We start from the raw sequence: 14,722 nt of genomic DNA, 5'->3' as shown, positions 1-14,722 counted from the left end.
AGATCCTAAATGCCAGTCTTTCTCTGAGGTAATGGGGGAGCTCAAATAGAACAATGTTTGATAAAGCTGACATCTGTGAATCTCTTGTTTAGAAACAGAATGCTATTCCTGCTCTACTGATAAAATCCAAGTAACCTTGGCTCATGCAAAGTGCTGTGAAGAGATTGGAGCAGCCTGAAACATTTTGTTGTTGTTTGGGAACCTAAATATCTGCACCTCCTTAAGGTGGTCCAGTGAGTGGATAGTACCTAAGCCAATGTAACAGAAAACCCAGTGAGACTAAATAATATATAGAAGGAATTCTATTATACAGAGAAACAACAAATTCCTACTACTCAACCTGACCCTCTTTTATTGATTTGTAATCATTGTTGAGAAGAGGGTGAGGAACTGAACAGACTCAAAAACTCTGAGAACCAGTAGCAAAACTTGTGTGAGCTCAGGACAGCTTGAAGTTCAGCAGAGATCCACTGGTGAAGGCAGAATTTGGTCAGCACAGAGGATGGCAACAAAGTGAACTAACTTGGCCAGATCATGAGATTTTTCAGTGACATGAGAGAAAGAAAGCAGAAAGTAGGCCAAATTACTGAATTATGAATAAACATGTTAAACAACTGGAATTAAAAGACAGCAAGGTAGCTGGAAAAAAAGTACAGTGAGAAGACCAAGGAAATAACTGATCTATTATTCTACAGAGGGAGAAATATATTTAGTTATCACAGGATCACTGATGACACTGAGACACCCTAACGCCTTAATTTGTTTTCAGTTTAAGGCAGATGTGATTTCACTACTAGCACCACTGACAAAGGACTAACAGCTTAAGCTAGAAGAATGAAGAAATATCCTGGAAAATACTTAGATAAATAAAAGATTGTTGATAGACTGGATATGATGAAATTCCCGGAGGGTACAAGCAGTATAAGAGCTGCAACTGATTAACTCCAAGAATAAACAGAGAGTGAGTGAGATTCCACAAAAAAAGAAAAAAAATTGGAAAGGAAAAAGCTCTTCTAACTGATTATTTTAATTTCTGCTCTAAAAAAAAAAAAACAAACCTGATTTGAACAGGCAATCCAATCATTTTTAAGCATATTGAAAATATGAGAAGTAACAGCATGGGTTTGTCAGTAACAACCAACACCAAATCAATCTAGATCACTTCTACCAGATGGTAACAGACTTTGTGACTCGGCTGGAAAAAGTGAGGGTCATAGGGTTACATGTAAGTTGCTCTGAACTGAAAGGAAAAAAAAGAAGGTCTAGAGAAGTATACAGCATGAGTGAATAACTATACTGAAATAATCGGTACTCTCAAGTTGGAAGGATGTATTGAATGGGACTTCACTGAGATCTGTCTTGAATCCAGAGCTATTTGGTATTTCCATCAACATCTTGGATGACTAAACAGAATACACTTATTCACATGCAAAGGCTGTATCTACAGGAAGAGGCTCCAGCTATGCTGGAGTGCGGCATGACAGTTCAGAAGGGTGCTGGCAAACTGGAAAGGCTGAAATGGCGCTAAATAAGGAGAAACACAAAGTTCTTCACTTACAGAGGAATAACGTACGGCACAAGTTAGTGCCAGGATAGAAAAGCAGCTCTTCAGAGGAGAGATTACAGATTACACACGCTGAACAGTTAGCAACGTTAGGCTATTTTACATTATGCTGATACTTGAATGCATAAGTAGGGAGATCATAGATAAGAAACAAAAAAAAAAAAATCGGTTTAACCTCACCAGCTGTTGTGATTTAAACTGAAGTAGTCTGCTAACTTCTCAGTTCTACGCTCCAGGATGGCTGAGAAGCAACTCAAAAATAAGGAGCCACGCACCGAAAACAGCAAAAAAAGTTCTCTAGCCTAAAAAAAAAAGACACAGAAAGGTATGTACGTACATAAAGAGGAAAGAGAAAACCTGCCTTCCGTGTGGCAACAGTTAGGCGAGGTATTAGGAAACTTCCTGCCTGAAAAACCCGTTCAGTAAGGGTTGTATACTACTTAGGGAGACAGTGAAAACCCCTCCTTCACTGCAGGTCTTTAAAACGTCTTCCTGGAATACAGCAGGGACAGCTGATCTGAGAATGAGATAAGAGGAGGAACTAGACAGCCTTTCAAAATCCCTTCCAGCACTATTTTCTTCATCTGCTATGGCTGTAATTAAGGCAGGGATTATCCTTTGTTCTTTCAGATTGTGCTCTAAATGGTAGTTTTAATGACTACTAGGAGTAGTCTAAGGATCAGCTGTAAATAGGTAAACCTTCTTGTCTTTTGCTCCCCTTCTGCAAGCACACTGAGTTATCAGGTGGCACAGTAACCATAATGGGTCCCACATCCTCGAGAAAGTACCTGAGGGCTCAGGTCACTGCCTCAATACCGAATTTGATTGAAAAGACGATCTGAAGAAAGCCCTCAAAAAAGCAGGCCCATTTCAGATAGCAGTATTGCAGAACACTGAGACAGTGGAATTCATTATTCTGGATGTAGTAGGATAGCTTACCACATAGTCCTGCACAGTACCATTAGTACTGTAATTCTTCTGCAAAAGGTGGTAGAATGATTAAATTTAATAATCAAGAACCACATATCCCAGACAAAATAAACAAAAAAGACAATATAACCATAATAATTCCTCAGATTTCCCAGCTTGCATTTGCTTTCTGCATGTCCTGTTTGCTTCTAATTGAAGAAAAAGAAAATGGAATCTTTTTTCTGCCATCATTGAAATTTAACTAAAATTTGATATCCTCCCCTGAAATTAAAGCTATTATATATCAATATAAAACAGATCCAGATGAGCAGAGTGAGATCCCTGATGTATTTATACTCTGAGAAAATAGCATAAATACCTCACATCAAACACTTTTAATGTAATAATCATTTATGACAAAAGGAGCTCTTGGAAATGCAGGTATGCTGCTAAAATCCATGTGAACATTCCTATGGAATGATAAGGCTATATCAGCACAATAATTATTACTGTTTTCTGCTTTCTAAGGGAAGTTCAGCAGATACTGTATATGGTATATCCTTTTATCTCAGCCATTGCCTCTGCAACCTCCCTGTTCGAAAAGTTTTCAAGTAAGACATACATTTCTGAAATGGACAATAAAGAAACAAAACCAAAAAGCTGTAGAAGATTATCTTACAGGACTACACTGAGTATCAGCAGATTAAACATACATGTTATCTTGTGGACGGTATTAATGATTTAACCAATCAAAAGGTTGCCTGTGTGATGTCAATGTTCATTACATAAAAAGTCAGATACCAATAGTACAAAAATGTTAAGGTAAATGTTTTTAATAAGGGAAAATAAGTACACTTAGATTTTACTTGTGCAACCATTCGTATGCAAATGATTCAAAAGTCAGATAATTGCTTTAACTTCACATTAATAAAAAATAACAATATAAACATGTCAAAATATCAAATTTTCCGTAATAAAAAGGATGCCTAAATTCTATGCTTTGGGATTACAGACTCCCTTTCAAAATCTTTTCCACTCCCTTTCAAAATCTTTTCCGTTCCCTTGTAACAGTTAATATTTTCTGAAGAGGAAATGAAATAATAAACATTATTTCAGAATGCACAGCAGGTTCTCTTCTTACTTTCATTTAGATCCACAACATCTAAGTCATATAATACCCAGGACTTCTGTAAAACAAATAAAAGCAAACATTAAATTAAGATAACTGGAATACATCAGTTGAAAAACTTGAATTTTCACATATTTTAATATGTAAAACAACTGGCAAGGCCACTAGATATATTTTCCCTTTACGAATTTAAATAAGAGATTAGAGTTTTCTAATAAATTAGAGGGAGACTCCTGCAAGTTACAGCTTGGAGTATTTACATTCTACAGGTGCCTCAAATATCTCTTCTCACTCTGAAGGTGACAGAGGATATAATTGTCTTTTGAGGAGACACTACAAATCATCGTGTAAATCTTTCCTTACATTAATTGTTCAGGATATACAGGTTCTTATGTTGACTGCCCTATTTTCACAGATTTGTTATTAATTACCTAAATCTTTGAAGTATTACATGAGATGCAAAAATCCAGTTGAAATGAATAGAGAAATATAGGTCAAGAGTACCCATTAGAAGGATGCACAAACTATTATTTGATAAAAGGGATACAGCATTTTGTGAAAATTCTGTGGTTGCTGTATTTTCTTAAATCCATTATAACAAACAGAAAGAGCCCCAAATGGAAACAACTCTGTCTTCATCATGACAGAACTATCAGAACAGCTCTCTGCCCTGGTAAAACGTTTATCTGCAGATTGCAAAAGCAGATTTAAAAAATAAAATCAGCAAAACCAGTACTCTTCCTTTTGGCAATAAACTCAACTAAGATGATTAGTGCTGACCAGAGGAACAACCAAAACCAGTTGTGCGATGCAGTACCAGTAAATGTTGCAACTTTGGGCTTTAAAAATATGAACACTGAAACCTGAACTCAAACTCAGTGACACAGAGATTATTGTCACCTGTCTTGAAAAGAAAAAAAAAAAGTCTGAACTCTACTTGCCATTCTCACATATGCTTCTTGGCAGGCTAACCAAGTATGCAACAATGTACAGAGAAGAGAGTGCAACCACTGGAATCACCACATTCCTCTCTCAAACCAAACCCATCAGCCATAAACAACCACTTTGCACAATACAGAGAAGCTTCCAGAAAGGACAGTTGTCTGAGCTGGAATCTGTGATATTCAAAGCACAGAGGAAAAAAGAGAGAAGGAAAAAGTGGCATAACGTAGTCCAGTGCTAGTCACTATTTAGAGTTTTATATATTACACATATAGTGCCACAGAATTGTCCAGAAAGGTTCACCTCAAATCACTTAGATGAATCTAAATGCAGGGAAAATAAATGTGTCCTCATGTTAAAGTAAGTCTTATGCCCCTTCAGCTGACTACTTAACGACCTATAATTCTGGGGAAGATGCATGAAGTCTTTGTTTTCAGCTTTGTAAGATGCCTGAATACAGCTAGTGGTCATCAGGATTCGTGCTAGGTGAAGAGAGTACTTTGTAGTCTTTGGGTGGTGATTGTAAATGTAAAGTGTGAAATCCTTTCAGAAAGGATCATAGATCTAATCAACTGTGCTCTTGTCACCTCAAGAACAGGACATCACTCTGGTTCAGAGATAAGACATTGAGAAAAAAAGAAAAAAACCTGGAAGATAATGGTACAAGAAGAAATTTAAAATGCACTTTAGTTGAGGCCAAGAAGTAATACTGAGAGTTGATTACTGCAGACATAAGCTGAGGAGGTTTTCTTAAGAAGAAAAAGCAGTTGAAGTAGTAAGAGTGTTATAGAAAAGTAGCTGTTTGAACAATTTCAGAATTCATGATGTATTTAACTTTAGAGGAAAGAGGTAATTTTAAAGTGTTGTAGGTTATACCTAACTTCATAGAAGAACAGAATGGTTTGGGTTGGAAGGGCCCTTTAAGATCACCTAGTTCCAATCCTCTGCTGTGGGCAGGGTCACCTCCCCTAGGCCAGGTTGCACAAAGCCCCATCCAGCCTGGCCCTGAATGTTTTCTGTTCATGCTTTCAGTTAAAGGACAATAATTTGTATATTCCTTAAATGTTTATTTGCAAATATTTTACTGCTGAATGGCACTTTTAAGCAGCCAGTATACCATGTGTATTCATGTATAGGTACAGCAAAGATCCTTAGCACTACAGGTGATTAATAATGGCAAAACCTCCCTGACAAGAAAGTTGTTCATGTTGTCTGTAAAATCATTACCTGATAGTACTTAACGACAAATTACCCAGGTCAGAAAGACAAGAACTACCTCTCCACAAATAAAGGAGAGGTAATCATTTGTTTTAATAGATATGTAAATGATGAAGACTTCAAGTGTCACTTCAGTTTGATAAGTCTTTCATACAGGATCTTCATCAAGCAGATAACGGCTTGAGATTCATTTAAGCAAATGTGCTTCTTAACTGTGCATATATCGTAACATGGTGAGATGCTATGAGTCCTGCATGAAGAGCTGAAGCAACTAGAGCAGTCCCACACAGTGCTGAGATCCAGAGAAGCCCTGGAAGAGCTGCGGCACTCTCCCCGCACGAAATTAAGAAGGGGAGGTATGCAAATATCGCCCATCTCAGAGAACAAGGCGGGCAACATTCCACACTCAGGGCTCCCTCCTAGCTCACATTTCAGCTCAGCACAATAAAACTCTTCCCTGCAAGGCAGCCAACAAACAGCAGAAAACAGTAGAAAGGTGAAAGGAACCTTAGTGGTACGAAGAAGCTCAAGTTTCTGCTTCAGCATCGTGGACAAAGTGAAATCTTGAAAATACTGCCAAATTGATGCTGCTCTACCCCATACCGATTCTAGTAAAACACTGAAATGTACTGCTAAGATACTAGTTTTTCCTGCTAAATAGCACAGCAGACGCCAAACAGACAGACATCTGTTTAAGCATTCTAAGCTCCCTGCAGAATCAGTGGAGAAAATTAGTCAGGAGGAACTGCTCCCCGCAGCCATCTGGTCTCCTCACCGGCTCCAAGCAGAGGTTTTGTCACTGTCTTGCAATAGATACCAAACTTGTAGATAGATTAATTGTGATGACTGGTATCCCCATAATTACTATTTTTTAATCAGGTAAATAAAGCTAAGTTTGTAAACAAAGAGAAACAGCGTCAGAAAATAAGGGAAGTTCTTTGAATGGTTTCTAACGTAATAAATTTATACAGCTTAATTAAGATCAGCTGCCTGGTCCTTGCTGGAAATCTGTTCAGATTAGCAGTGTTAAACCAAGTTGGATTCACCTTCTCGGGCACCAGATCTCAGTATTTTTATAGTGCTGTAGTTATTTTGGAGATATGGTTCACTACGAGTTTGGTATAATTTTTCTCTATGCATTTCAGTGGGCAAACCCAAAGTGCCTGCTGGAAAACTACTGGTTTTAGAGAAACGAGCAGAATAGATTGTAACTGAAGCAGGGCACAAGCAATGTCTGATGTGTTAGCAGGGAAGGTGATCACTTTTGGGGCAGGGATAGGAGTAGGAGAGGACAAAGATAAGACAACAGGATTCCACTGCTGCAGAACGCACTCTTCAAGAGATGGGAATGGAATCTTTGTTCCCAAAACCTGCTATTCCACAATGCCTAAGACATGTCTAACCCACTGACAAAGTGTGGGTCTCTATCTCCCTCTCCCGTTAATAGCATGTAGTCTATGATGACATTGTACTGCAGTTATTCCACAAACTTAATAAAAAACTGTGCTTTAAAAAAATTCCAACCCTAGTGATCATTTGAGTTGAGTAAATTTATTTCACCTCAAAAGCTCTATTTAAGAAAGCAATCAGGCTGCGAAGTCAAGATCTTTCAGAGTCAGTCAATGCCAGAAAAAAGCCAACTGTGTTAACTTTACTTTGTTATCCTTGAACTTACTTAACTTTATTAATATAAAACCAAAACAGCTGATATACACAGCCCTCTATCATCATTGGAGAAAGAAAGGCACCTCCAGAACAGTATTTCATCTTAAAAGATGTCTCTTTCCATTGACTGTAGATGATTCCAGACAACTCCACCAGCCTAGTCATTTTTGCTGGCACAAAAATGTTTAGTTGCACACTAAGGCAAATCTCATCCTGCATACTCAAACATTATGATTAAGTTTTGATTTACATGGCCTAATTATACGTTACTTTCCAGAAGAATGTCTGGCTTATTCAATGTTCAGAACAGATTTTTTTGAATTAAACAAGATTGTATAGTAAAATTAGGCCCTGCACTGTTGCAACGCTATGTGAGTTGGTACCATTTATCCTTTTTGCTTTAATGTCTGTTCCATGGTTCCCATGTATGCAGTGCTGAACGTACTACTTAGTGTTACTAAGAAGGCTACGAAGATAAAAATCAAAAACAGATCTAAAATACGCCATTAGGAGCATGATGAAAAACCTCACAAAGAATTAATATTCTGTGGTCAGCACAAGATAAATAAAAGCCAAGTAAAGCCAGGGGCTTCATGCATAACTAAGGATAATAAATAAATACTGGATGTGCACTGTTTAAGATAGGGATCTTTTGGACAAACTACAATTCACAGAATCTTGGCGATTATGAATTCTGATTTCCTATGGATCTGTGTCTTGCAGTGAATTAAATTTGGTATCTACACTGCAAGCTCCAGTGGGAGTAGCTGGTAGAAGCATTTTTCAGTCTCTCTGTAGTTATCTCCGTATAATGCTGTAGGAACTAATGCTGGAAACTTTCTATCCACAGAGTATTCCGCCTCTCCTTCCCTGTACATCCTGTTTTCAAGGAAGTCCTCAGGAGCTTGTCTTTTAGTTTGATCTGTCAACTTGGTTTAAGATCAGCTAGCAAGTTCCAGAAGTAGTGTAGGAGCAAAGGAGTGGGACATACTGTGTTATGTCAAAAATCTTGTTGCCTTGGAAGGGAAGTTAAAGAGATCAAGGGAAGACAGAACTGAGGCCTGCTACTTTCAGATATTCATCTCAAATTACATCCAACTGTCAGACTTCAAATGTTAACCTAAGAAGTACAAGGAAAGTTCTTAAATGGATTTTGACTCTTCCTATGCTCAGAAGGCCTGTATTTATTTAATGTAATTTTAAAATAATCTTAGCAGTTGATCACTTTTGGGACAGAATGTAAGTTTTCGTTTGCTTTATAGCAGCATTCAGGAGAGAGCAAGAACTTCAGTTATTTTTCTTCTGTTGAATACAGTTTCCATCCTTCTGCTCCCAGTTTAGAGAAATACTAACCACTATACCCACAAAGAGAAATACAAAGGCTTGAGAGACTTTAGAAAGCTAGTTGAGAAGAGCACTGCTTGTCAGCCATGAATCCAAACAGCACAAAAGTGCAAACAGTAACTGCGTTCTTGGTGGTTCTTTGGTGGGTTTGGTTGTTTTTTGAGGACTGGATCACAAGCACAAATAGTTCACTGGCAACCTGAAACACTGTTAAGGAACAGCTGTCATCAAAAATAAGCAAGTTTAGGCCTGAGACTTGTAAGAATTGCGAATTAAAAAAAAATGTTATTTGTCAACAGATGTAAGCAAACCTCTGGGAAAAGGTTTAAGTGCCATTAAGATTCATTTCCACTACAGCCCTTCCAATACAGTCAAATCAGTTATTATTAACAGTTATGACTGAAAACTGTGAGTAAACTGTTCTCAAAATATGGCATAACTCCACAGCTGTTACCAATATCAGTTCTCAAATAACATCTGATTGTTTTAATGAGACTATCCGTGCAATTTAGAGCTGTGGCACTGTGGCTCATCAAAGAATGGTTTTCACAGACTATAAATATCTGAAAAATTAAATAGCACTTCAGTTATCTGAATCACTGAGATACAGAAGTAATCTTCCCCTCTTAAGCCCAATAAAAGCCACAAAAGTAGAGATAGAAGAGTCTTATAAAAGTAACATGCTCTACTGATTTAAATCTGTTCTACAAATAGAAAAAGGTGGCACTAAGTGATGATAATACAAATCTACTTTTTAAGTCCAATTGGAAATACTCATTTGAACCACGAGTTGTTCTAAATCTCAAAAGAATCAAGAAGCTCATTACTTCAGTATGACCTCTACAACTCCAGATGTCGATCTTCCCTATCTACATATGTTTGCTATTAAAGGTAGTTAATAAAAAAAATGCCCGTGGTAGATAAAGAACAAGACTGCATACCAAAAATCCAAAATGTCCTGAGATTAATGTAGCCTATTACAATGCATCTAAAAATGGTCTACTGTCTGCCAGCTTGCCTGCCTACCTATCTTCTCAACGACTTCAACCTACCCCAAAAAAGCAAAGTCGTACTAGAATTTTCAAGAGAGCTCCTTAAAACAAGTTTCCTCTATGGGACTGGTAAAGCAATGACGAGCTTCCACCACTGAAGCATCTCATTAGTCTAGGATAGATGATCCCACCACAGAAGTAAACGAGATACAGTATCCTGCTACCTCAGACATACCTGTCTTGTGCCAAAGCACTGTTCAATGCTGTATGAAAGTATTTTACTATTGCAGAGTGGATGTGTGACTGAAGTGATCTAGACTGGTATCTAGCATGTCATTTTTTCACAGTCACTACTCACACTTCCTACCACATTTTTTCTTCTCCAATTTTTTTTCATCAATTACAGGAAGTTATATTTTAAGTAGTACATTCAGATTTCACAGTTTTGTGAACAAGCAAATTATTTTGTTGAACCTGATAATTATGATGAAACTCTATGATGGATTATTCTTTTTTTCTCTGATCTCTGTCTTCTCAAGCCAGTGGCAGAACCAACTGAGCTAAAGGGGCTCTTGCTTAAGTCAACAAATGATTTTCACTAACAATTGCAAATTATACACCAAAGTAATCATAAATGAGGCCCCAGTATGGATTGCAGATATTTCTAGAGTGTAATATTGCTACAGACAAACTTACAAATTCCCAGGGACATATTTTCCAAACACAAATACATGCATGTAGACTGTACAACTGCATTCTCAAGAAGTTCTAATAATTATACTCCATGCTGGTCTAAATTTGTTTCACAGCCACACTAGAAATCCATGGATTTCTATGAAGATTAGTAGGAATACTAAAGCTCCACTTAAAATGAATGCAGGTGGTCTTGGAGTGAGAAATACCCAAACACCATTTCTGAAAGCTGCAGAGAATTCTCTCAGATCTTACTAAACTCACTGTGCAGAGCTTATAGCTTCACAGATATTTGTCTTCACAGCTGTTATGATCGTAGCTTTTGGTTTGTAGTTTTCATATTTCATACTACAAATGTATTATTTATTTACAAAATGCCTCCTTCATTTACAAGAAAATCAGAGTTATCTTACTTTCGACTTTTTCCCAACTATTCAAGGACTTGTCATTGTCTTCCTCATCTAAATGATATTTGGCAGTTAACTTGCCAAGTTTATTTTCATGCTAAAGGAACCAAAATCGTATTCATTAAAAACAAAACAAAATAACAAACTCAAGCTTGTGTTATTGTATGACAGGACAAGACCCTCATTTACAAGCAGTCCAACCCTCATCTACTATCTTGACTGTCCCCTATGGCTATTTAATGAAAACACTACAACTTGTGACTTTGTCAGTAATTTGGGTCATTTATCTTTATTATGATTTCAAGAGTATTCGGAATGGAAGGCTAGTTTTGTATAACTGATATTGGTGATGAATGGCAATGATAATGCATTGCATGAAGAACATCCATTAATGTCTAAAATAATATTCTACTGTCTAAAAATAAATTGTGATGCAAAACATTTTCATAGCTAATTAACAGTAATTCAGTCCCACACAAGATTTTTGTATGGAAACCCTGAGTAGCAAGGACCTTTTTCACCAACACAAGCTAGGTGGTTAAAGATGCTGATTCTGACAGCTACAATATTGATTCTAACACTAATTAACTCAGCTCTTTAGGTTCTAATAACTTCAAAAGCACTAGCATAAATTAGACAAACAAACAGCTATGACTTCTGGATGAAACATTTAATTGCTAAACATAAAATGTCCACTCTTTCCATGAATATGCTGCCTCATAACTGTGCATATTCTGAGGAAACTTAAAGAGGAAAATGAATTTTCCTGGCACAGAAATGGAACTATCCTGTAACCACTCCATATTAACCCTTCCCTTGAAGAAAAGGGTGGGAAGGAGAGCCACAAATGCAGCTTTCCTGTGTTTTTACCTTCTCCTTGAACAATACTGTACCTGTTCTCTGCTTCCTAATTGTTCTCCCACAAATCTTCTTCCTTATGTTTCTCCACATATGTCTACAGCCTTGGGATCCTCCCAGATATTGCTGCATAATGCAAAACCAGTACTAGCCATGCTTCACTAAAGCTATTCTGTACTTCCACTCCTGAAACCTTCCTTTTAATTTTTTCTCAGCCTACCTTTTCCAGTATTTCCTTAGTCAAAACTGAAAATGCATCCTCAATGTTCACGTTATCTTTGGCACTGGTTTCAAAAAAGGGTATTCCATGTTCCCAAGCAAGCTGGAAAAAAAAAAGTTGGCAATGGAATGAACAGTCTTTAGGAAAAAAAAATTATTAATACTAATAGCAACCGATTTGTAGGTGCTTCTGACAGTTCTTAACATGTTACATAAACATTGACTAAGACAATGTCAGCTTAGTAAGGTATGCTATGTTTATCTTCAGTTTCTAAATTTCAGATATGTCTTATTTTCGTTTTAATTTATGCACTTTTGAAACAAGTTTTTGACCTATCTTTACTTGTAAATAAGAATACACTCCAGAAGATCTCTTCTCAGTGTTTTGACTTAGAAAATGAATTGTCTCCTAGGCAGTTATTTACAGGAAATGTGTATGTGAAAAAATTACAAATGTGTATGTGAAAAAATTACTTGGTTTGAAAGGCTCTTCGTTATGATAAAAAGTCCAGTGCTGTTTGCCCAGAGAAGGTGTGGATGCTCCATCCCTGGAGGTATTTAAGGCCAGGTTGGATGGGTCCCTGGGCAGCCTGGTCTGGTGGATAAAAACCCTGCTCCATGGCAGGGGGTTGGAACTGGATGGTCTTTAACATCCCTTCCAGTCTAAGCCATTATGAATGGCAGTTATGATTGTTTTCCATAAGCATTAGAAATAACCTTAAAACAAACAAACAAACAAAAAAAACCCTGGCACTTTTCAAGAATTCAAAAATAAGATATGTCAGTACAAGCATTTCAGTATAACATTTTAATTTAAACATTGTAAGAGTGATATTAAGGTAGGAAAAAAAATGAAGCAAATGGTTTATTTTCCAAAATACCATAATGAAATATAATGTTGAAAATGAAGAAGGTATCTGTTACGTTTCTTAAGACAGTCTGCTTCTAAGCTCAAGTTGACTGCAATGAACAGTTTTTGGGATCACAACAGCTTGTTACATACAACTAAGATCACTTAACTGTTTGTAAGTATCAATGCAAAACCATTACTAATTTTGGTTTATAAAGAAAAATACAGGTAATTAAAATACTGGGCTAATGAATAATCTGCTTCACAGATTAAAAAGTACACAGGTTCTGCTACTAAATATTCATTTTTTTCTTTCTTGCATTGAGAGATGTCTAGAGGTGACCTACGTAGAAACTGATAAGCACAAACCATGTTAATCAAGCTTTTTTTACATTACAGAAACTGACTGGAGAGATAACTCCACTTGAAATGGGACTGCTGCCTATAAGATGTAGGGTCAGCTGCATCTTTTCCTACTTGAGTCTTGAAACCCCCAAGGATGGAGATTCTACAACTTTTCTGGGATCCTCTTCCATGGTTAGATCACCCATTTTGTGGAACTGTCTCTCCCTATCTCCAATTTGAGCTTCCCAAGCCACAATTTGTGCCTTCTGTCCCTTGCTTTATTGCCTGCTGCTACTAAGAACAATCTGTTCTGGTCATTCTTTTAACTACACTTCAGTTGCTAGAGAGCAGTAACTACTCCTCAGCCTCCTCCTTATCCAGGTCTCATGGGTTACTTGTACTAGATCCCAGTCACACTTGCAGCTGTCTCTGGACACCACATTCACAGACATTCTGTGAGCACCTTTCCTTCCCATTTCATAGACATCATACTGGCCTTTGTCTAGATAACAAGCATCATGATTTTTCAAAAATGATTGAGAGGCCTCAATCTTATTGGTCAGCTTTTTCAGCACTGTTGGGTGAACTTCATCATGGAAATGCTCAACTTTCCTAAGCAGTTTTTAACCCAATGTTCTCCTGCTGATGGCTGATCTGCTTCCTCCCCAAGCCCTGCCAGTAAATGCAGAGGTCCGGGAAGAAGCTCCACATGTAAAAACCAATGCAAAAGAAAAAAATAATGCTGAATACCTCAGCCTTCGTGATGTTACTACATTGTCAACTACATCTTCCCATGCTATTTTCTCCATCTGTGCATGGAGTTGGACAAAGAATATTAATTGACAAAGTTGACAAGGACCTGTGTGTCCACCTGGCCCAACCCCTGCTCAAGCCAGGACACCCAAAGCAGGTTGCCTAGGATCATGTCCAGGCAGCTTTTCAGTATCTCCAAGGAGGGAGATTCCAGAAATACATGTACTACTCAAATTCATTTTTCAGACTCATAAGAATTGTGGCAAGTTATCTCCAAATTTGGATAGATGAAAAAAAATAACAAAATCAGCGTTAATGCAGTTGCAAGTATGAGCACAGCTCAGTGTAATTCACCTCAAAGAAACTGGAAAGGCACATTCAATGAATTACTATTTTTTCTTGCCTTTGGGAACATCTTGTATATACCTGTAAATAAAATACCGAAGTACACAGACAAAGTGAAGGCAATAATACAGCTTGGAAATTTTATTTTATATCATCCTGTTTGGAGAGCTCAAGAAATAATTTGATATCTTACTTACAATAAGAAAACAAATAATGCCATTATCTTTTCCAAAGCAAAGTTTGATTCTAATCTTCTTATCTCAAAATACAATAATTCCTAGCAAAATCCTGCTATGATTTCATAGTGTAGCATCAGAGAGATGTGTCTGGAATATTCCCAGCACAGTATCACTGTGGTGTATGTTTTTTCACTCATGTTGTACATATAAAATAAGTTCTGAAGTCAAGCACATGAAGATAAGAAAAGGAAAACAAACAAAAACGTTTTGACTATTTCTCTTAGAAAGATGTGACAGGAGGAAAATGGAC

General features: G+C 37.2%; 1 protein-coding gene across 2 annotated transcripts in view; it reads right to left on the bottom strand.

The window, feature by feature from the left end:
• Positions 1–3,513: 3,513 nt before the first annotated feature.
• Positions 3,514–14,722, bottom strand: part of LOC136059518 (ras-related protein Rab-10-like) — a 28,579-nt gene continuing 17,370 nt past the window's right edge. The window contains exons 5-6 of one of the 2 annotated variants that reach the window (XM_065753751.1): positions 11,942–12,043; positions 3,514–3,660 (exon numbers count right to left, since the gene is read on the bottom strand). In XM_065753751.1, coding sequence (XP_065609823.1) covers positions 3,586–3,660; positions 11,942–12,043 — 177 coding nt within the window. In that variant the 3' untranslated portion in view covers positions 3,514–3,585. The remainder of the gene's footprint in view (positions 3,661–11,941; positions 12,044–14,722) is intronic. The other variant, XM_065753752.1, reaches the window with a different exon arrangement.

This window comes from Cyrtonyx montezumae, unplaced genomic scaffold (genome assembly GCF_038088225.1).
Source record: "Cyrtonyx montezumae isolate F1298 unplaced genomic scaffold, pur_monq_1.0 scaffold_8, whole genome shotgun sequence".
NCBI lineage: Eukaryota > Metazoa > Chordata > Aves > Galliformes > Odontophoridae > Cyrtonyx > Cyrtonyx montezumae.
The sequence above is the reverse complement of the archived record's forward strand: the minus strand, read 5'-3'. Positions and strand labels throughout refer to the sequence as shown.